Source organism: Colossoma macropomum, unplaced genomic scaffold (genome assembly GCF_904425465.1).
Source record: "Colossoma macropomum unplaced genomic scaffold, Colossoma_macropomum, whole genome shotgun sequence".
Taxonomy (NCBI): domain Eukaryota; kingdom Metazoa; phylum Chordata; class Actinopteri; order Characiformes; family Serrasalmidae; genus Colossoma; species Colossoma macropomum.
The window spans coordinates 40,589,884-40,613,854 of record NW_023494784.1 but is presented as its reverse complement, the minus strand read 5'-3'; the positions used below and the strand labels follow the sequence as shown (position 1 = coordinate 40,613,854).

The following is a 23,971-nucleotide window of genomic DNA, read 5'->3' as shown; positions in this document are numbered from 1 at the left end:
CTTGAATTTGGTGCAGATTGCTATTTCAGTAAGCTGGTACTATGAAGTGGTACTTGATAAGAACACATTTCACCTGTTTGAGGCTTATTTTTCTCTTCATTCCTTTCTGTTACAGTGGATTAATGATATTGAGAGGGACTCGACGTACCGGGATTGGCCTTCTAGCCTCCAGGAGCTCCTCAGAGCTACATTTCCTGGAGTGATTCGACAAATCCGACGAAACTTCTTTAACTTGGTTGGTAGAACATTTTAGCGTTCAAGGTCTACTTTGTATTTCATTCATTCCAGTCGTGTGTTTTATGTAAGCAGAGTACATTTTTAGTGTTGCTTTTTCATCAAGAACCCGCCCACCCCCGGCTTAAAGGGGAATTTCACAAATTTTACAAAATTTCTACATGATTCAGTCATTGAGGTGTAAACAAAGCCATTCAGAGTGGTTTGATGTGAAACTGTTTATTGCAGAGAAGCTTACAGACTGGTTTATTTACAGTGGTGGTGATAGGAACCAGGGGTTGCCATGTCTACAACACAAATATAGCCATTTTATTTATTATCCAAAACCACCAGTGAGCCTACATGTGTCTTCCGAGTTTTTGTATGGAATGTTGATGATGGTAAAATAGTGGTAAATCTGAAAAAGTAAGTTCTCTTTGGGGACCGTTTTGCCTCACGACGCCCTGAATATACCTCTCCACCATGAATGGATTTTAATAAAGAAGTTTTAGACCAGAATCGTCTCAAAATGATCATAGAATGATGTCACTGGCACCAAGCAACATATCCATAACCATTTCCTGTAGTAACGTTCTGTGAGGGAGCTTTTAGAGGCATTAAGCTCTTCAGACATCTGGTTCCTATCACTGCTACTGTGAACTGAGTAGAATGCAATATTTTGCATCAAATCTCTCTGAATGACTTTGTTTACGTCTTGCTGATTGAATTATGCAGAAATTTGATGATGGAATTCCACTTTAAGCTTGGCATATGATACACAACTCACACTTCAATTGAGAAGGGTCTGACTGCAGAACCGCAGAGCCGCAGATTTACACCTGCAGTTTCACTGCAGCGATATTAGTCCAGTGGAACGCATGCGCAGTAGGACAGCGCGATTGTGCCATGTAAACAAAGTCCTTATAGGACGTCCCATTCATATTTAAACCAGTGACCAGTCTCCTCATTTATAACATCTCTGATGTAAACAGCGACTGTGCTGGTTGTATACGTGGCTATGCATATTACCATTCAGGAAGGGATACTGTCAATATGCGAATCAACCATTGCTAACCGGTTGAACCAAAAGCCAAAACACATTACAAAAGCATCTGAAATAAAAAATAAACACTTAATGGTTTCTATGGGTTTTTCAGCAGCAATACGTTCAAAAACAAAAGTCTGTTTTAGCCTAAAGCTTAAAATTATGCTCAGTTTAAGTTGACTAAGGTAAAGTTTTTTATTCCTGTGCATATAATGTAAGTGTCCACATAAAGCCCCCATATTACGGGTAAGTTAATTGAGCTATATGTCTGTATAACCCATTAGTTTACCCATGCCGCATAAGCTGTAGTTTGTGTCATATTTACCCTGTGAATCTCTATATGCGTATATCACGTTAGCCCAATGTAAATTTATCATTTAATTAAAATTAATTTATTGGAAACCCACCTAAAACGACTGAAATGTTGCTTAGTCTAAAACTCACTAAGAAAAACCAAAACTTGTTTGGACGCATGCACTGAATGCCACTGGCTTGAACCTGCTGGAGTGAAACTGCTGGTGTGAATCTACGGCTCTGCAGTCAGATGTTATTGATTAAAATCAGTCTTTTACAGAATTTCTAGTCTTTTCGCTGTGAGAACACATCGCATACAGAATGAAAACATTCAAAATCCTGGATTTCTCTGTCACAAACAAAGCTGGAACTGGACCACACTTGTCTGTGCTTTTATGCCCATTTTCAGTCATGATGATCAGATGTTTTAAAACATCAGAAGGCCTCCAATCATCCCAGAACTGCAGCGGATCAGAAGGCTAAAGATTAACTCCTTTCCCTTCTCACAGTACCAGATCATCTGAGCCATTAGCTCCTCCCAGTTGCGCTCCTAACCTGGAAGCTCCATTCTGACTGTGAAAAATTGTGGGAATAGGCAAATCAAGGGTAAAATCAGGCTGAAGATCATGTAGTGGGCACCCAGCATTAGTTGCTTTTGTGCTGTTTTTGTTGTCGTCGTTTTTGTTCTGTGCAGGTTTAACAGATTTTACCAACTTGTTTTTCCAGGTTTTGTTTCTTGACCCAGTCCAGGAAGACAGCATTGAGCTGGTCAAACTGGCCGAGCTCTTTTACAAGCATAAGATTCCCCTCAGGTGAGTCCTTGGTCACACAGCAATAACATTTATTAATCTAATGACCCTGTAAATATCTGACAATGTTTGCCAGCTCCAGTCCTCTAGTACAATGGTTTTGAAACTGTGAGAGTTGCGAGGAGGCTGCCACGATGACTATATAATTTTTTTTAGGTAAATGAACCATATTTTATATCACAAGGTGGTACTGCTCCATTTCTGCACCACTAAATTTCATACCCAAATCTCATTCACAGTGCTCTGCAAGCTTAGAATAGATATAGGAAAATAATAGAATAATAAAATAGAATAATATACATTGAGTACAAGAAATTAAACTGTAGTGACTTAGATCAGATGTACTGCAGTGCATGTACTAAGATCACAATTAAAGGGATAAAAAAAAACAAGAGATTCATCCTTAGCTAATTTTGCGATTCGCTGCTGTCGAAACAAAATCTCATATCTCCATTTTTGCCATTTTCTCCATTTTTCAGTTTTTGACTTAATTTGAAAAAGCGTGTTGACCTTTACTTTGTGTACAAATTTCATGATGAATCGACCAAAAGAAACAGCCCAAAATGACTTGGATAAACGTCTGGTTCCATTGACTTACATTAAAAGTAGAGTATGTTTTTTCCTTCTCCTGTAAAGTTACCATTTTGGAGATAAGAGCGGTTTATTGATGTAAGGCAAATAAAGCTAAAGGTTAGTTAATGATATGGAAATCTCTGAACTGTGCATTATGGGACTGGAGATTGGAAAAAAAAACGTGAAACAAGAGAAAGTGATTTTAGACAATGCTATTATCATTAATTACTCTCATTATGTGCCCCTAATTACTTGATTGCTGCCATAGCTGTTTAATGGCACCTCATTTGTAGATGCAACTTAACATCAGCGAAAGTAAAGTCATTATTTCCTTCTTTCTTTTAGGATTGGATTTGTCTTTGTTGTCAATACAGATGACAAAGTGGACGGATACAAGGACGCTGGGGTCGCTTTCTTCAGAGTGTTGAACTACATCACAGAGGAGTACGACATGACCCAGGCCTTCTTATCCATGGTGTCTGTGAGTAGCCGTAGCGTTAGCTTTAACGCTGGCAAAAATGTCCAGTTTGTGAGCTTTTTCCTTTGGCTTTAAGTCTAGTATTTGAAAATATACAGTACTGAATAAAAGTCAGAGACCATCCTTTAATTTTATATTTTTAGTCATTAAGCTATTAATCTTCAGCATCAGAGCAACAGCAGAAAACAAACGTTTAACAAATGTAACAAAAAATGACACAGAAGCCTCAACATTTGCATATAATATCAAATTGTTCTGTGTTTATTGTGCCCACCCTTTGCCTTTGTTACAGCTTCTATTCTTTTTAGGAGACTTGGTTTCAGTTTTTCACAGAAATCTGCAGGGATATTTTTCCACACTTCCGAAGTTCGGTTATAGAAGTTGGTTTAGCATTTTCTGCCTTTCACAATCCAAGTAATCCCAAACACATTCAGTGATGTTGGGGTCTGGACTCTGGGGTGCTCAGTCCATTGCTTTGAGAACACCAGCAGCTTCTTTCTTTGATTTTCCCTGATTTTTGTTTGTGTTTATCTTCTATTCTCAGTAAGAGCTTCTTGACAGCTACACATCCTTTCAGACCCACAGCACTGAGTTGTCTTCTCGCTGAGGAAGGATGGCTGTGGATTTTTTCAGATCTGAAGCAGCTTGATTTTCTCCTCTCTCTCAAAGATGAAAATGAAAATCAGAGAATTTCCACTGATATTTCATAAAATTCTGCATAATTCAGTCAATAAGATGTAAACATTCAGAGTGGTTTGATGTGAAATGCTTAGTTGTAGGGAAACATACCAAAAGGATTTCTCTACAGTGGTGGTGATAGGAACCAGGGGTTGGGATGTAACACAGCTATAGCATAAAAATATATTATTTACTATCAAAAATGACACGTGAACCTACACGTTTCATCTTAGTTTTTATGTAATGTTGATTATAAAATAGTGGGGGCTTTTTTGCCATACAGTGGCCTACATGTATCTCTCCACCATGAATAGATTTCAAAATATGTTTTAGGCCAAAATCTTATCACAAGCATTATAAAATAATGTCTCAGGCATCAGATTCATAACAATTTCATGTAATAACTTTCTGCGAACGAGCTTTTAGAGGCATTAAACTCTTCAGACTTCAAACAATTTTGATTCAGTAAGTTTCTCAAGCACACATTTCACAGCAAACCACTCTGAAAGACTTTGTATTCATCTTAACCATTTACATTTACAGATTTTTTTTTTTTTTTTAGTCGGCAGAATGAAATACTGTTTTACGTACTGTTTATCTGAAGGTGATAGTTTTGGTGGTCCACCAAGGCCTTGCAGGTGGTTGTTAGGCCATTTTCTCTGTATATTTGAATCATTTTTTGAACCGTTTAAAAAACCCCCTGAAATATAAAAAATGAGCAACTTGTGCTTAAAGGCCGCTTTTAACTGGAAATTAAATACATGAAGGAAGGTCTCTGACTTTTGCAAAGTACTGTAGCTAAGTTCACTTTCATGCGTACAGAGAGATTCATTTGTGGTCTCTGAGGAGTTGTTGTCCTAGACGTTATAAGAATAAAAGAGCAGAATAGAAAGGCTTTGCCTGAAGTATTAGCTCCTCTCAGGGGGCTTTTAGCTGTAATGGACAGTGATCATGAGATCTAAAATGACTTGTTTATGCGTTTGCAGATGTATAACAGAGTCGATGTCGGAGATTCCTTATCTGTTGACACAGTGACTGCATATCTGAAGAAGAAATTTCCAAAAGCGAATGCTGACAGAATTCTTGGGGAGGACTCAGACTATGACGACAAGCGAAAGGTATGAAAAGTTATATTAGCCGAGTATTGTTTTAACCACAGAATGATCACTCTGGAGGTTTAAATAAAGACTGGCTTTCGGCTTTGTGGAGCTATGCATGGGACTTCTTATATTACGTGATGGTAGATAAGGAATATGTAGATAAGAATGCTGGAATAAGAGTTATTCACATATAACAGACTGTAGGAAAGCATGAGATTTAACTTTAGATAGCACAGTGTGACCAGCAGCTATTGACAGTAGAGCGTACACACAAAGGCAGGAAAGATCTGTTGACTGGCGTAATCTGAAATGGTATCTGAGGAGTTGTGTAGACGCTCTGCATAAATTTGTGAAGTGAAGAACACATACAAAAGTAATATGCTGAAAAATATTCTGTATAGATTATTGAATGCAGTGTAGTACACAGACCAGCCACATCATTAAGTACACCTCCTTGTTTCTACGCTCATTGTTCATTTTATCAGTTCCACTTTCCATATAGGTGCACTATGTAGTTTTACAGTTACAGACTGTAGTCCATCTGTTTCTCTGCATACTTTGTTAGCCCCCTTTTACCCTGTTCTTCAGTGGTCAGGACCCCCATGGACCCTCACAGAGCAGGTACTATTTGGGTGGTGGATCATTCCCAGCACTGCGGTAACACTGACGTGGTGTGTTAGTGTGTCAGTGTGTGTTGCGCTGGTGTGAGTGGATCAGACACAGCAGTGCTGCTGGAGTTTTTAAACACTGTGTCCCCCACTGCCCACTCTATTAGACACTCCAAACTTGTCAGTCCACCTTGTAGATGTAAAGTCAGAGACGATAGCTCATCTGTTGCTGCACAGTTTGTGTTGGTCATCCTCTAGTCCTTCATCAGTGGTCACAGGATGCCGTTGGCTGGATATTTTTGGTTGGTGGACTATTCTCAGTCCAGCAGTGACACTGAGGTGTTTAAAAACTCCAGCAGCACTGCTGTGTCTGATCCACTCGTACTTATGCAACACACACTAACACACCACCACCACATCAGTGTTACTGCAGTGCTGAGAATGATCCACCACCCAAATAATATCTGCTCTGTAGTGGTCCTGTGGGGTCCTGACCACTGAAGAACAGGGTAAAAGGGGGCTAACAGAGTATGCAGAGAAACAGATGGACTACAGTCTGTAACTGTAGAACTACAAAGTACACCTATATAGTAAGTGGAGCTGATAAGATGGACACAGAGTGTAGAAGCATGAAGGTGTACATAATTAAACACATTTACTTATGGAAAGTCAGATCAGTGTTCAGTGATGTGTCAGTTCAAAGCTGTGGCAGCCAATCAGTCAGTAACGGTCAGTATAACTTTATTATGTTTTAAGAGCGCTCTGTCCATCTGCAGTAGCCCAGTCTGACAACAATTCCAGCACAAAGGCTTTTATACTTTGTATTTCCCCTGTAACTATTGGCACACCTCATAAGGCTTATATCAGAGCACCATGCATTCTGTTGCAAACACATGCAAGCAGCTGTTTGTGAAATCAGGACACAACTACAATCAGTAGTTGAGACACTAGACATTCTGTTGTAAATAAATGAGTATTATAAATAACTGAGGGCTTCAAACCTGAGAAAAGAACCTTGTTTGTTTCTCAGGAGACTCAGGATACAGTCATAAATGAGTGACTGTGGCTAAGGGAAATAGAAAAATAAATGGAAAAAAAAACATGTCTCTGGTGTACCTAAGATTGTGAGCCACATACTAGGGCTGTCACTGTGAATTATCTTAGTACTTAAATTATTATGCCGAATATTTTGATGATGATAAATTGAGCAAAATTAGCTTGGCGATAACAAGCCATACAAACCCTCTCCAATACTTTCTAAGTATGTCCATCAGAGTCTTTTTCTTTCTGTAAAAGAGACCAGCAAGAGAATTGGATCTTGTAAAATATGTATTGTCGTAGTGCAGATGGTCAGTCGATTCAATAAGAAGTTGCAATATTTTGTTTATTTATTTTTATTGAGTTCTTAAGTTTAATCGAGTAGTTTTGACAGCACTGTCACCTTAGCACTGACACTATCATCACAAGATCTTGAGTTCAGTCCCTGGTGATGCCATAGCCATCCGTAAGTGGGCGTCCAGAAGAGCATAACTCTTCTCTCTTTCCCTGAGTGGGTAGGATGGTCCTCCCTTCCCTCATCACTCAGGGCTATGCTAGCTGAAGAGGGTCTGTTAGCTGGATAAGAGAATTGTTCTCCTCCAAGCGTGTTGAGCTGTCCAGTGATGTTGCATTAGCAGCTGTTCAGTGGTCTCGGTCTCAGTCAGCGGCTTATTAGAATAAACTATGAGATTAGGACATGTGGAGTCCTGGATTGCTGTTGTTCCTTCATTTTCTAACCTTTTCCTCTGAATGATGGTGCGACGTTTTAGGCTGGAGGAGTGTTCTACAGGAAGAGTGGCCTGGGAGCACTTCCTGTGGCCCTGTTTAATGGGGTTCCTTTCAGCAGTGAGGAGATGGACCCGGACGAGCTGGAGACCATCCTGCTCCAGCGCATCATGGACACCACCAACTTCTTCCAGAGAGCTGTTTTTATGGTATGCTTGTGTTCTTCTGTCTGCAGTGTTTTGATTTGCAGCTTCATAGCTAAGGCTGGTGTGGAAAGTCAGTACTTTCATGGAACTCACCAAATTGCTTCTTTACTGCGGAGTCTTGAAAAATGCAGGTCATGCAGTACCCAGTTTCTGTCAGTGTAATCAGCGTCAGAGAGGTAATTGGCATGCTTGTTCCTAAATCTAGACTGCTGATGGGCTGGCTTAATTACATGTTTTTAACATAGACACTTTTGGTTAATCTACAGTCTATTGCAGTCAAGAAATGTACCCACTTCCTTACACTGTGTAATTTAAAAGAAAGTATTGAAAAAAGTATTGTTCAGTTCAGTGTTGAAATCAAGGTATCTGTGTTTTTATTGATATCAAAAAAATCAAACTGTACCCAGCTCTATTTATAACATTTGGTTTTCCCTGCTCTAGCACACCTACTTTAAACCTTAGAGGTTGCAGTTATCACTGGCAGTAACAACCAAAACAGACTGTAATTTTGTTATTTTGTTATTTTATATCACTCATATTTCATTGAAAAAGCAGATTACATCACAAGTTGAGCCAATCACATTATTAAAAGCACAGCACCAGAAGCAGATAGCTTTCAGACGTGGTGCGGACCCCAGGCCACCGTTTTCAGGAGGACCAAGGATCGGTTCTCTGGACCGCACCAAAGTGCAAAAACATGGGACCAAACGTCTGACTGCTAACAGTCTCCAGTCCAGAGCAAAACTATAGTGTGAAAATGCCCTTATATTGTCATTGGTGGGTTAATGTAGCTTAATTGTCACCTGTCTGTCACCTGAAACGAGTTATTAAATTTTAACTGTCCTCAAATACGCAGGGTCAGATTTCTGAAGGTATGGATGTGGTGGACTTCCTGATGGAGCAGGCGAACGTAGTGCCACGCATTAACCCTGTGATTCTGAGCCCAGACAGGAGATACCTGGACTTCACTGCATCACCAGGTAACCGTGAATCAGTAAACGTTACACCACACGAGTTTTATCTACTGTATGATTCGAAGTGGAAGAACTCTGGCCCTCAATACCACACCCATGCTACTGTAGTCGGCTGTAGTAGCAGAAAACTTGTAGAGAGGAGAATTACTACTCTGTAATGTCTTCCGGGTTTCTCAAACGCTAGAGGGCGCTCCCAAGCGAGTCCAAAATGAATGGGTTGATATGGAGCATTTGAGCAAAATCATAGTTTATAAATGCTTATATGGATGTGGTGGACTTCCTGATGGAGCAGGCGAACGTAGTGCCACGCATTAACCCTGTGATTCTGAGCCCAGAAAGGAGATACCTGGACTTCACTGCATCACCAGGTAACCATGAATCAGTAAACGTTACACCACACGAGTTTTATCTACTGTATGATTCGAAGTGGAAGGACTTCTGTCAGTCGATATTGGGGCGGGACAAACAATGGCGAAAACAAAAGCAGTGACAAAATCTTGCCTCCCTGTCCATCTACAAGTAACCAGCCATGGACATTTCATAAGTGATATTCGGTTTTTATGGCAGTGTTAAATAAATATCTACCAGATGTAAAAGGCAGCCAAAGTCTAGTGTCTGAAAATAGAGCCACTCAGCATCTTACTGTTGTCATCACTGTACTATATAAACCAGACCCAGAAATTCATAGTAGATGACTTGTTGCTTGAAATGTACAGAGAGAGGGCAGTTTTTAAGGTAAGAAAACAAATGCCAAGCATCTGTTTTCACCTCAGCTAATGTTACTAGCCCAACTTTTCACCTTTTAGCTTAAAAACGAAAACATGATTGACGTGCTAAATGATGTTGAAATTTTTCTCTATTAAATCTGTACGATTAGATTGTAAAATGTGCTTGAGCTTGATGTTTATCAGCGCTCTTATGCAACGTTTCCTGTGGTACTTGCTAAAAGATGCATGTGTCATGAAATTTTATGGCCAATTCAGATTTAGATTCGTTCTTTTTTTTTTTAATCTGAAGCTCACACTGTATGTAAATGCACACATGAAACAGACATTTCCAGTAGTTTTTATAAGCCGAATTTGCAGTATAAACATTATTTGCTCTTTAATTAAAAATGAAATGTTTAAAAAAACATTATTTATTATTAACTGGCATTTAAAATGTTTCTATTTGAATAACATGAATCAAATACAGTACCTGAATCAAATGTAGTACTACGTCTAAAATAAGAGGCAACTGGCTATTTGGCACATTGAGTCATGCATAATTATGCTATATTTTGGTACAGATGTAGAAACAGTGTTGAAATACTGACCTGCCTCACATTATATACTTCATAAAATTGCAACAAGGCCAAAATAGAAGCAATGAATGAGTCGATTGCCATCTGCCAATTCCAGCTGTGCGTCCCTAGTATTGCTGAGCTCTGTACCAGGAGGATGCATCACTTCTCCACTGGTGCACGGTAACCTTCAGACCTGGGATGGGGAACTCCGGTCCCGGAGAGCCAAGTTCCTGTGTGATTTGGATGATTTTTCTTCTCACATGTGATCCAATTCATCAGTTGACTGCCAAGTTTAGTAGGCTTGTTAGAGCAGGGAATTCGGCCAACTGTGCTGAACTCTGGCCCTCAATACCACACCCATGCTACTGTAGTCGGCTGTAGTAGCAGAAAACTTGTAGAGAGGAGAATTACTACTCTGTAATGTGAATTACCACTCTGCAATGTCTTCCGGGTTTCTCAAACACTAGAGGGCGCTCCCAAGCGAGTCCAAAATGAATGGGTTGATATGGAGCATTTGAGCAAAATCATAGTTTATAAATGCTTAAACATTTTTAATGTAGAAGAATACAATCATTTCCTGATCACAGAACAGCATAAAACATTTAACACCGCTGTTATATTTTTAAGAGCTTTTAAACTCAAATTATAGGAGTTTAAAACGGCGCCTCATGTACGTCCATTACACCTGTGAGCGTGAACAGCCAATGAGCTGCTCCGATCGCCAATTAGTCAGCGCTCAGTAGCAGTAATGCCCGGCCTTCTGCTGCCCAAAACCCGTTTGCTGTAGAGAAAAGGAAACATACAGGTGAGTTTTCTTTGCTTTTTTAGTGAAATACATCCTTCTACTTTCTAAAATTAAAGAAACGTTCTGGGTGAGTGATTAGAAACTATTTTAACTTTTCATTTTTGGCCGTTGAGCTCCATTTACTCCCATTCATTGAGGACTCGCTCACTCGCGAGCGCCCTCTGCAGTTTAGTAGTCCTGTTTTTATCTTGTGAATGCAAATTCGAACAATCCTCTCCGTATATGCTCACAGTCTTGACCAGTGCGCAGCTTCTGTGCTATGTGCAGAGAAGCCGTAGTCTCAGCTGCTCCACCCACACATATACTGAGCGTCTGATATCCAAACTAAACTGGCTGCAACAATTGTGATTTTTCAGTTTCATTCTGATTGCCTATCTGCACGTCCATAAGAAAGCTCTTCCGAGTCTTTTGCAAGCAGTTGTCTGCTCTGTGCTGTGACTGAACCTTTTGTAGCAATGTAGATGCTGGGTGTTTTTGCACTGTATTGACTGTTGCAAAGCTGCTGAGTTCATATTAGTTCAGAGTCGTATCGCTACTGGATGCTCTAAATATTTTATTTTAATATGATTCCTCAGATTTCATGAATATTACTGAGTTCATTTAGAGGACATGTTCAGTTGGCAGAGTTTTAAAACTTTAAAACAGTGTTATACAAATCCATTTCCAAAGAACTTGAGATGGTAGTTAAAATACAAATGAAAACAGAAAGCAGTGATTTATAAATCCACTTAGACTTATATTTAACCCCTTAAATGGCCAGAGCCCACCGGCAGGCCCAAAGTTTTATTACACGCTTCTATAACCTAAGAATAGCTCAGCCAGTTTGCATTTAAGTCCCTGTAGGTACTGAGTAATAAGACTTAGTATGTAATAAGCCTGGGATTTTAAGGGGTTGAACAAAAACAATACAAAGACAAGATAATGAATCTTTTACCATATTTTTTGTAAATAAATGCTCTTTCTGAAATTGATGCCTGCAGCAATTTCCAAAAAAGTCGGGACAGGAGCAGTTTAATACTAGAAACATTGTTAAATGTTCAAAAAATATCTTTAACAGGTGATTATGTTTGGCTATAAAGGAAAGTATCTAGGAAATGCCTAGTTCTTTATGAGCAAGGATGGGTTTGAGGCTCACCGCTTTACAAAAAATGCATCAGTAAATAATGCAACAGTTTAAAAACATGTTCCTCCATGAGCAAGTGCAATATTGTAGACATTTCTCCATCTATGGTGCATAATATCTAAAGATTCCAGGAGTCTGGAGAAATCTCTGTGCGTAAAGGAAAAGGCCAAAAACCACAACTGGATGCCCATGACATTCGATCCCTCAGACAGCACTGCATTAAAAATCACTGCATGGGCTTGTACTTCGACAAACAGTTGTCAGTAAAAACTGTTGACGCTGCTGCAAATGCAAGTTAAGACTGTTGTATGCACAGCAGAAGCCATATGTTAACAACACTCAGAAAGTCTGCCAAATTCTCTGGACTCAGGCTCATCTGAAATGGAGTGATTCACAATGGAAACATTGTGGGCTGACGATCTGAGTTCAGATTGTTTATGGAAATAATGGACAGTTTGTTCTCCGGGCCAAAAGACCGTCCAGATTGTTACCAGTGTAAAGTTCAAAAGCCAGCATCTGTCATGGTATGGGGATGTATTAGTGGAAAAACATATACACAGTTTGGAGCAACATATGCTGCCTTTTAGACTCCGTCTTTTTCAAGAAAATCCAACCTTATTTCAACATGACAATGGCAAGAAACATTCTGCATGTGTTATAACAGCATGTCATACAGCGTTATCATAGAGTTTGGGTGCTGGACTGGCCTGCCTGTTTCCTACTGTAAAAGTGTTGCTGATGAAGGCCACATACATTTGCGTATCTGAAGACTTGTATAGCTGAAGAATGACAAAAAACAGTTGCTTTCAAAACATGAATAATTGGTGGTTTCAGTCCCCAAACATTTATTAATTGTTGAGAAAAGAAAAGGTGATGTAACACAGTGGTAAACATGCTACTGTCCCAACTTTTTTGGAATGTGTTTCAGGTATTACATTCAGAATGAGCACATTTAAGTAAATACAATGACGTTGATGAGGTAAAACATAAAATATTGTGTTTTGTGTTGTTGTTAGTTTAGTGCAGGTCAAACAGAATTTACTAAACACTGCTTTCTGTTTTGATTGGCATTTCACATACTGTCCCACCCCTTTTGGAAATAGGGTTTGAAAATAACATTCTGACTTGGTAAAGATGCATGTCTTTACTCTAATCTGCAGTAGCCATGCACTGTTTAAGTTAATGCTGCATTTTCATTACAGCAAGTGTTCCCTACTGTTGGGAGCTTTGCAGGCGTGTCACTAAAATACTTTCTGTTAAAATATATGTAGAGTTGTAGGCCAGTTCTGAGCCCCAAAGCAGCTTAATGCTGTTCATTTTCTTAATTAAAAATATCAAATAACGCAGTAATGTCTTGAACTTTGGAAACATTTCTCCCATGTGTGCATTCGAGTATTGAATCTCAGTGTGTAGCTTGACTGAGTAGGACACAGTTGTACACCACACATCAACAATCTGATTGGCTGCCTCTCAGCTCATTTGCATAAAGTTTACCGACAAGGACAGCAGATTGAGTAGGGAGAGCGTCAGCGGTTTGATGAGTTATTTGCATTGTCGTTTTTGAAAATTGGGTTTGTATATTTTAATCTCGAGTTGCTTTGCAGGTTCTTGGCTCTCAGAGGTTCACTTAATTTCCTGTTTTTGACAAAAAACAACTCGGCTACATTTAAATCAAGTTAAATAAATCTGTCCTTCTAAAAAAAAAACCCATCCCTTCTAAAAAATATTGCCACAAATTTTGCAAAATCAAGCATTTGGCCCACAACAATCAAAAAAAGTGTTCGCAAAATCCTGGTGGGTCTGAAGAAAGTGTGACATTTGAGAATGTCTAGGTGATCTCTAAACAATTAGCATGTGATCCCCAATCATACAAATCTGCAGAAATCAATCAGAAGGTGTGAGAAATCCAGTGTTTTCATAAAGCAGATTTTACATGTTATGTTGTTTATCCAGGGCTTAAGGTAAACCCAGCCCTGCTTACAGCAGTCGCATTGGTTTCTCTATGTTCCCGCTTGACAGCTTCTTGTTTTTGTGCTAAACTGACAGTTGCTGATGACTGGGATGACTCAACAATGTTCTCGTTCCTGGACTCCAAGGACAAGACTGCTGTTGTTTCCAAGAGAATGAAGTATTTAACCAAGCATGGTGAGTGTCTGATAAAAAGGCTCAGTTTTTCAAAGAAGACAAAGCATTTCTTGTGCTTTGATCCTAAGATAATGTCCCTGATGAAATCATGAAGCAGTCTTGCTTTCTCATTGTGTTTTCTTCTGGTTTTCCTTCATGAAAATCCTGTTTTTTAATTGATTTGTTTGGTTATTCCTGCACAGAGCTTTGTTTGTGACATGGTTGTCACATAGTCTGTGGAGTTTTCAGTGTTTACCTTTTGATGTTTGCCTGTTTTTTTTTTTCCCCTCTTTGTGGATTTTAGGACATTGATGCATGCTTTGAGTGCACTTCAGTTTTTTTTTATTTGCCCACGTTTTGAATACTACCACCGCCACGTTATTTATGGCTCCAGAAATACACAATATGGCCTTTTCAAATGAGCGCTGCAGCATTTCTAGTAAGTAATTGTTTTCCTGCAGAAGAGGAGATGGTGTATGGAGTGACCATTTGGATTATTGCGGATATTGAGCAGGCCCCTGGGAGGCAGATGTTGCTGAATGCCTTGAAACATATGGTGAGCTGCTGCTGTTTTTATTTCCAATTAGTCGTAGCCACAGGAAACATATAATCTTCAGAGACCGCGAGGCGCACGCTCCTTAGTAATTAATTTAAGAACAATTTATCACTGGAACCCCTCCCCGGGTGCACTTTTGTGGCATTGGTAATGACCAAGCAAGAACGTTCTGCCGAGTCATGTCTTCAAAGGACGTTTTTTAACGGTCTTGTTAAAATAATTCTGCTTTATTACGTGAAAAATGTTTGCAGGCTGTGGCTGTTGTGTGTGTAACCTTTTGTTTTCATGCCCACAGAAGTCTAGTAGTTCCAGTAGCCGGGTTGGTGTGATTAATAACCCGAGTAGTGAGCCCAGGGAAGACAACAGCAGCCTATACCGAGCCATCTGGGCCTCCTTCCTCACCCAGACCACCAAGAACACCCTCGACTTCACCCTCAAACTCCTGAAAGAGGAGACCGTTCAGCTCCTCACACAAGGCACCAAGATTAAAGACCTGCTCTTACAGGTTAGTGGCGCATAAAATCCCAACACCTACCATTTACGAGTACTAAGTGGTGCATTTAGACTGTGTCTTATTTATCATCCCTACTTTTGCTTTTGAATCACATATTCCCCAAAAGACCAATTGAACTGCTTCATGTTTTATTCTTTTCATGTTGGATGTGATTTGGCTTTACAGACTCTGGCGTGTTTTGCATGCTCACTTTATCGATTTTGTCCCCGGCTTCTGTGTGGAATCTGTACTCAAAAATGCGTGTTTTTGAGACTAGACTGAAGTGTTTTTATCTGGCCGTGATGCATATCCCACCCACTCAGTGTGCAGTGCACTTTGGTCCATTCCTGATGAGGTGTGGAACTAGTAAGTGTTCAACATGTGCCTCCATTTGGAATCATCACAGGTCATTGATGTGCGCTACACATGCTAAAAAGGCCCATATAAAACAAAAACAACATTTTCTTCACTTTTTTAAAATTCACTATTTTGATGTAGTTTGTAAACACCTAAAGTTTCTGAATATAGCATTTACTCCCTACTCCATACCGTCCGTATTTGGAAATTTAGCCCCGCCCATTCATGCTGAGGTTATAAAAAGAAAGTTTCTTTCTATTTATTTAAGTCTATTTATTTTAATATTATATGTTGTTATTACAAGCACAAGCATGCTTGTCACAATAAATGGATTTAAATAATACACTTAGTGAATAATACTTAGTACTATTGTAAATGGATAAAGAGAGGTTTGAAAGAGGTCATATAAAAAACTGAATTGACTGATGAATGATTTTTGGTTCATGAAGCAACACAAACATCACAAGTGGACCTGAGGAAAAAAATAAAAGAAGCTGGATGTGGGCACTGATATTGATATGTGTTAAGGAAATGGAACTGAACAGTCATGAAAAGTCTCCACCTTTCTTTTTGTTGTTGTTGTTGTTGTTGTTGTTGTTGTTATTGTTATTATTATTATTATTATTGTTATTAGTAGTAGTAGTAGTAGTAGTAGTAGTAGTAGTATGCCTTCTTCCTTCCTCCTGCTCTCTCTAACACATACATCAGCCATAGCATTCTGACCACCTCCTTGTTTCTACGCTCATTGTCCATTTTATCAGCTCCACTTACTATATAGGTGCACTTTGTAGTTCTACAGTTACAGACTGTAGTCCATCTGTTTCTCTGCATACTTTTTTAGCCCCCTTTTACCCTGTTCTTCAGTGGTCAGGACCCCCATGGACCCTCACAGAGCAGGTACTATTTGGGTTGTGGATCATTCTCAGCACTGCCGTGACACTGATGTGGTGGTGGTGTGTTAGTGTGTGTTGTGCTGGTCTGAGTGGATCAGACACAGCAGTGCTGCTGGAGTTTTTAAACACCTCAGTGTCACTGCTGGACTGAGAATAGTCCACCAACCAACAGCGTCCTGTGGGCAGCGTCCTGTGACCACTAACGTAGGACTAGAGGATGACCAACACAAACTGTGAAGCAAGAAATGAGCTACTGTCTCTGATTTTTTTCCATCTACAAGGTGGATAATAGGAGCAGGAGTGTCTAATAGAGTGGACAGTGAGTGGACACAGTGTTTAAAAACTCCAGCAGCATTGCTATGTCTGATCCACTCGTACCAGCGCTGAGAACGATCCACCACCCAAATAGTACCTGCTCCATGGTGGTCCTGTGAGGGTCTTAACCATTGAAGAACAGGGTAAAAGGGGGCTAACAAAGTATGCAGAGAAACAGATGGACTACAGTCTGTAACTGTAGAACTACAAAGTGCACCTATATAGTAAGTGGAGCTGATAAAATGGACAATGAGTGTAGAAACAAGGGTTTAATGTTATGGGTAATGGATAAGTAGTTATGTATATTCTATTCTACCTTCTATTTGTTAATGTGATGGTGAGCTGGAGTTACAGGGAAAAAGCATATGAACATGGTGCTGTGAGAGCTTGTGCTGCAGCCCTGTTAGGATTTTATTAGAGGATGGCAGGAAGGCTGCTGTGCTGATATTGGCACTTTTTCTCCTCTCTCCTGTGGGGCATTGTTGGAAACTAATAATCTGACTGTGCAAAGCTCATCCTCCTATGATTTGTTACTGACATGACAGCCAGTGTTTAATTTCTAGTATAATGAATATAACAGCTTGATTGATAGATTGTCAAGTGAGTTCCTTGGCTGTGTGCTTTCTGTAGTGTCATCAAATTTAACTTTTACTGTCAGGATTGAATTCTTATTTTATTAATATTGTTCTTGCACTAGTGGAATCTGTAATCTGGGACTAGATTATCAGTGAACCAGTCTTTTCATCTACCTTTCTGTAGTTCCTGTGTAGAAAAGACACAAATAAATGTTTGTTTTTTATATAAATTAACATTGTAGAAGCTTAAAGTGGAATTCCACTGATTCTTCTAAATTTCTGTGTAATTGAATTGTTGTGATTAGTAGTGGGTGATATACTGGTTCATCCAGATTTCTCTTAAGGTATTCGTTTTTTCATTACCGTTCATAACGATATTCAAATAAATGCAGATAACGTTACATACAAACAATGCAAAACACTCTGATTCCCTCATCTCTTGTGTAGGGAGCTGCAGCCTGAGGTAAGTTAGTCCAGTTTATTGTTTAAAGAAGTCAAGATCACATTGTAAAGAGTTAACGAGCTAACAGCGGGAAAGAGAGGGGAAGGAAAAGCCAGTCTCTTGGGGTTAGATGTTAGCCCTTAGCCTAGCATGGAGACTAGTTGGCTTTCCGTGTGCACCGCCTATGACGCTCTCTATTTTGCCCAATAAAAATATTGTAGATTTACTTGAGTTGTTAAATATGGTTCTTATTAAAAAGGGACCAGAATAATGGTTCACTTGTAAACAATATACATGAATACACTATACCATGATATATACCATATTTGTTGTATACCAAATAAAGTGATTTTATGTAAGTCACTCCGTTCTAGAGCAATAGTCTCAGAATTGATGATAGGAACCAGACGTCTACCTCTAAAAGCTCCCTCAGGCTGTATGGAAACTTGTGGGGAAACACCAGAGAGTTGGTGGTAGGAACCAAAGGTTTCAATATCTACAACGCAAATATAGCCATTTTATTTACTATCCAAAACTACCAGTGAACCTACATGCGAGATTTTATATGTCAGGCTGATAATAATAAAATAGTGATAAAAATATGTTATTTGCAGTGCTATTTTTGCTCATAACGCCCTGTTATGTGTATCTGTCCATACCTTTTAGGCCTAAACCTCCTCTGAAAACTATTGTCAAACAGTGCCCCAGGCATCGGGCAGCTTTGTAACCACTTTGTGTAAGAACTTCCTGTGAGGGAGCTGTTAGAGATGGGCGTCCAGTTCCTATCACCACCACTGTAAACAAGTCTGACTCTGCAGTTTTCTCTAGAACAGAGCGTTTCACATCAAACCTGATCTGAATGACTGTTTTGCACCTTAAGGATTTAATTCTTGTGGAAATTTGGAGAAAAAAAATCAGTGGAATTTCCCTTTATCTGCGTCTTTGTTGTTGTGCTGCAGGGAATGGACCAGGATGCTTTTGAGAAGAAGTTCAACACTCTGGAGATGAACTTTCTGCACAGCCAGCAGAGGTTCTGTCAGGAGGCGCTGAAGCTGAAGGCAGGACAGAGAGCTGTGGTCAGCAACGGCAGGGTGAGACACTGCTTTTGGATTAGCTAACACTCTTACACTCTTTTCTGGGTTTTGGGTCGTCCTTAATTTAGGAGCCAGAGAACTCATCCCCTTAAAAAAAATTCTGTCCATGGTTACTTGGCCTGTATTATTGGCAGAACATTGCGTACTATAATACATACTTCTGGAAAGAAACCTACATACTTTGGAGTACTTTTCTATATTTTAACTATTTTTGCTTTTTAGATATTCACGTCAAATATGGCTGTGCAATTCAAACACTATTGGTTTAAAGTCCCAACAAGAAATGTCTTAAATACAAACACAGAAAACGATTGAATGCAAACACAAAACATACAGAACGATAATTTACAAAGTTTGTATGTATTTGTCAGTTTTTTGTTTTTTTTTTTTATACGTTTAGAGTGCCGTGCAAAAGTCAGAGACTAGCCTTTGTTTATTTCATTTCCAGTCATAGGCATCCTTTAAGTACAAGATATCAATTTTTCTGGACATATTTTTGAGGAGTTTAGACATAAGATAATTCCACTTGAATAAGGAAGCAGAAAGTCAAGGGAAAATAAGAGGAAAACCAGGAGTTTCCAAAGCTAGAGTTCAAAAAATGAAAAGCTATAGAGAAAATGGGACTCCTAGCAACCACCTGGAAGACCTGGTAGACACCAACATTGTTTCCATCAGATAAACAGCACTTAAAGCTTTCATCTTTGAGGGAGAGGAGAAAATCAAGCTGCTTCAGATCTGAAAGAATCCACAGCCATCCTTCCACTATGAGACGACAACTCAGCGCTGTGGTTGGGATTAATTGGATCACGAAAAGCAGAAAATGCTAAACCAACTTCCATGACCGAACTTTGGTTCAGTCTTAGAAGTTGGTTTAGCATTTTTTGGTAATGGCTAGACACAAACACTGAACAAATTGATATTCGTTTTAGTTGTTGAATAAATAAATGAGTTAAATAAGTGAGTTAATGGCTGTTTCGACTGGAAATAAAATAAATGATGCACAGCACTCCGTACAGCTCCTTAGATGATTGATGTTAGATACAATATCAGCTGCTTGTGTATTGACATTCTTTGCGGTTTTACGTTACTTGACACTCTCTCAGTCAAGCGCTTACAAGATAGTACACTATTTATTGTGTTTTTAATCCAAACTACACGTGCCTCATCTGATACCCAACTACATAAAAGAAGACTCGGGAGTTTGAATGTCCACTCTGATGTTCTTGTTTAATTCACGGCCACTGAAGCTCACAAGCTACCAAGTTTGAATTGTGTTGCATACAAACACAGTTTGAACAAAAAGACCAAAGTCTTCACCAGCTGTGCTTCCTATGTGTGGTGAATCACCATTAAAGATGATCTATGGCCCTCCGGCTATGCAGGCTGGCATCTCAATCCTCTCTGCCGCTCGCTCAGCATGCGGCTGATTCTGTCGAGGTCACAGGTGAGGCAGCCACGGCGCTGCACAGACTGATGCCTCAGCAGCCCCGCCGCTGGCAGACGGGCATGAACAGGCCACAGCCAGAGACAGCCTGACAACTCCTGTCACTTCCCATTTACAGCATGCCTAAAGCAACACTGCAGCGTTTTTCGGCTTCTGTCTGCCCCATCAGTCGATTATTTTGAGCATTTCTCTGTATCTGTTCATTTAAAGCGCACTTATAGTAGAAGCCATTGGGCAGTTCCTGAACTGTGTCTGAAGTGAGACACATCTTTATGAATAACAGCTACAGTTTCAAATTCTGGTTATATAGTTACATATTTCATAGGGCTGTAACACACACACACACACACACACACACACACACCCACACACACCCACACACACATTATCGTCATAGTGGGGTGCTGGAGCCTATCCCAGCTGTCATTGGGCGGAAGGCAGGATACACCCTGGACAGGTCGCCAGTCCATTGCAGGGCCATAGGGCTGTAACAGTTCACAAAATTCATAATATATTCATTGCAAGTCTTGATTTGAGACATTTTCAATGCAGCGAAAATAAGGAGTGCCTGAAAGTGCATCTTATGTTAATTACCTTATAAAGTTTAGTTTAAAAATGGATATTTTCATAAATTATGTTAATGTATTAAAGAATGTTAATGTATTAATGCTTCCTTTTTCAGTTTGAGTACAATTTTAGACACTTTAGAACAGCACAGTTGAGTTAATGGAGCAAACTAAAGCCTTAGACCCAAGCTAATGTGCTAACCACAAGGTAAAACCTTAGACCCAAACTAATGTACTAACCACAAGCTAAAACCTTAGACCCAAGCTAATGTACTAACCACAAGCTAAAACCTTAGACCCAAACTAATGTACTAACCACAAGCTAAAGCCTTAGACCCAAGTTAATGTACTAACCACAAGCTAAAGCCCTAGACCCAAGCTAATGTACTAACCACAAGCTAAAGCCCTAGATCCAAGCTAATGTGCTAACCACAAGGTAAAACCTTAGATCCAGGCTAATGTACTAACCACAAGCTAAAGCCTTAGACCCAAACTAATGTACTAACCACAATCAAAACCTTAGACCCAAGCTAATGTACCATCCACAAGCTAAAACCTTAGACCCAAGCTAATGTACCATCCACAAGCTAAAGCCTTAGACCCAAGCTAATGTACTAACCACAAGCTAAAACCTTAGACCCAAACTAATGTACTAACCACAAGCTAAAACCTTAGACCCAAGCTAATGTACTAACCACAAGCTAATGTCCTAGACCCAGTATCACTAACCTTGAGGTAAGGCTCTAGCCACAAGCTAATGTACTAACCATGAGCTGGAAGCCCTATACCCAAGTTAATATACTAACCACAAGGTAAAGCCCTGGACCCAGTATAAGGTACTAACCATGAGCAAAGGCACTAGACCCAAGCAAATGTACTAACTGTGAGCTAAAGCCCTGGACCCAGTATAATGTACTAACCTTGAGCTAAGGCCTTAGCCCCAAGCTAATGTACTAACCATGAGCAAAAGCGTTAGACCTGAGCTAATGTACTAACCACAAGCTAAGGCCCTACACTCGTACTAACACTACTACTCATACTTCACTGTAGTATTCCTTTAAAAAGCAAGTCCACCCAACTACCAAGAATTTCACTGACCGTAATGTCCTGAGGAGGATTCAAGAAACATTGCATTCTTTGGGCTTTTCTGGGCTTTTAAATGTAAATACCTTGTTGTAATTTTGTAACTGCTAATTATCAATACTCAAGGTGTTTGGAGTTAATGATTTTAGGGCTATGGATGCCAAGACTACACAAAGAGGGATGCCAGCTTTAGGTCTGCGTGGGGAAAAAACTGCAGAAGGGTCCAAAATGGAGACCTGGCAGTACATTTTGCTGACAGGCTCCTGCTATGGAGTTTTTTTAGACCCATATTAGTCCAAGGGCACTATGCATACACAACAATTAAGGCAAGAACACATTGCCGTTAAATTCTTGGAGTGGCCAGGAACGTCTCTCGATAAAGCAGTGCTACAGTGGATCTGTAGCTATGCAGAACAGCCATCTGGCAGAAACAGAGAGAGCAGCCAGCATCTCTCTGATTAGCATTAAAAACCGTCTACCACAGCCCTGCATACAGATTACAGATCTCTGTCATCTGGAGAGGGGCTGGGAACCAGCTTTTATTGCTGCCATTGGTGGAAACAAGCTTCTGTTGCTGCTTCTCAAGGACATTTGTTCTTCTGCTTTTGGATTTTAGACAAGAAGCAAAAGTTGATGGTTACTTCCAGCTGAGTCTCTGCCTCAGATGCTCCACCTACAGACGTTCGAGGACTTTCTGATGCGCAGCCCCATTTCCAGTAAAGTTGGGACGCTGTGCAGAATGCAAATAAAAATAGGATACAATGCTTTACAAATCAAGTAAACCATTTTTTGGAAGGATAATACTACAAAGACAACATATTAAATGTTGAAACTGTTGAAATTGTATTGTTTTTTGAAAAATATATGCCCATTTCGAATTTAATGCCAGCAACACGTTCCAAAAAAGTTGGGATGGGGGCCTGTTTACCCCTGTGTTTCATCACCTCTTCATTTAACAACACTCTGTAAGTGTTTGGTAACTGAGGAGACACTGCTGTAGTTTTGAAAGTGAAATGTTTTCCCGTTCTTGTTTGATACAGGATTTCAGCTGCCCAACTTTGTCGTATTTTTCATTTTATAATGTGCCAAATGTTATCAGTGGGTGACAGTCTACAGGCTGGTCAGTTTAGCACCCGGACTCTTTTAAAATGGAGCAATGCTGTTGTAATACATGCAGAATGTGGTTTGATATTGTCTTGCTGAAATAAGCAAGGCTTTCCCTGAAAAAGACGTTGTCTGGATGGCAGCATATGTTACCAAAACATGTATATATCATTCAGCATTAATGGTACCTGTGCAGATGTGCACGTCACCCATGCCATGTGCACTGATGCACCCCTATACCTTCATGAATACTGGCTTTTGAACAGTGGACTGATAACAGAGGACAGTGTCCATTTCCAAAAAGAATTTCGAATGTTGATTTCTCAGACCACAGGACACTTTTCCACTTCCACTCAGTCCATTTTAAATGAGCTTGGACCCAGAGAAGGTGGCAGCATTTCTGGATCCTGTTTATATATGGTTTCTTCTTTGCCTTTTAGAGCTTTAACTTCCATTTGTGGATGCAGCGATGAACTGTGTTCACAGACAGTGGTTTTCAGAAGTGTTTCTGGGCCCATGCAGTGATTTCCACTACAGAAGCCTGTCTGTTTTTAATGCAGTACTGCCTGAGGGCCCAAAGATCACAGCCAGCAAATACTGGTTTTTGGCCTTGTCCCTTGAATACAGAGATTTCTCCAGATTCTCTGAATCGTTTAACGTTGTTATTTACCATAGATGATGAAAAGCAAAAGTTCTTTGCTGTTTTACGTTGAGAAACGTTATTCTTGAATTGTTGCACTATTTGCCTGTGCAGCTTTTCACAGAGCGGTGAACCCCTCCTCATCTTTACTTCTGAAAGACTCCGCCTCTCCGGGATGTTTTTTTTTTTATACCCAATCATGTAACTGACTTGTTGCCAATTAACCACCAGGTGTTTTTTAGCATTACCCAACTTTACCAGCCTTTTGTTGCCCCTGTCCCAACTCTTTTGGAATGAGTTGTTGGTATCAAATTCAAAATGGGCAAATAT

General features: G+C 39.8%; 1 protein-coding gene across 3 annotated transcripts in view; it reads left to right on the top strand.

Moving 5' to 3' along the window:
• The window catches only part of uggt2 (UDP-glucose glycoprotein glucosyltransferase 2), an 81,593-nt gene that overhangs the window by 18,602 nt on the left and 39,020 nt on the right, over window positions 1-23,971 (top strand). For all 3 annotated transcript variants that reach the window (XM_036571548.1, XM_036571540.1, XM_036571558.1), the window contains exons 14-23: window positions 116-235; window positions 2,279-2,364; window positions 3,280-3,415; window positions 5,077-5,208; window positions 7,607-7,771; window positions 8,625-8,748; window positions 14,002-14,100; window positions 14,541-14,635; window positions 14,931-15,140; window positions 18,670-18,801. In XM_036571548.1, coding sequence (XP_036427441.1) covers window positions 116-235; window positions 2,279-2,364; window positions 3,280-3,415; window positions 5,077-5,208; window positions 7,607-7,771; window positions 8,625-8,748; window positions 14,002-14,100; window positions 14,541-14,635; window positions 14,931-15,140; window positions 18,670-18,801 — 1,299 coding nt within the window. The remainder of the gene's footprint in view (window positions 1-115; window positions 236-2,278; window positions 2,365-3,279; window positions 3,416-5,076; window positions 5,209-7,606; window positions 7,772-8,624; window positions 8,749-14,001; window positions 14,101-14,540; window positions 14,636-14,930; window positions 15,141-18,669; window positions 18,802-23,971) is intronic.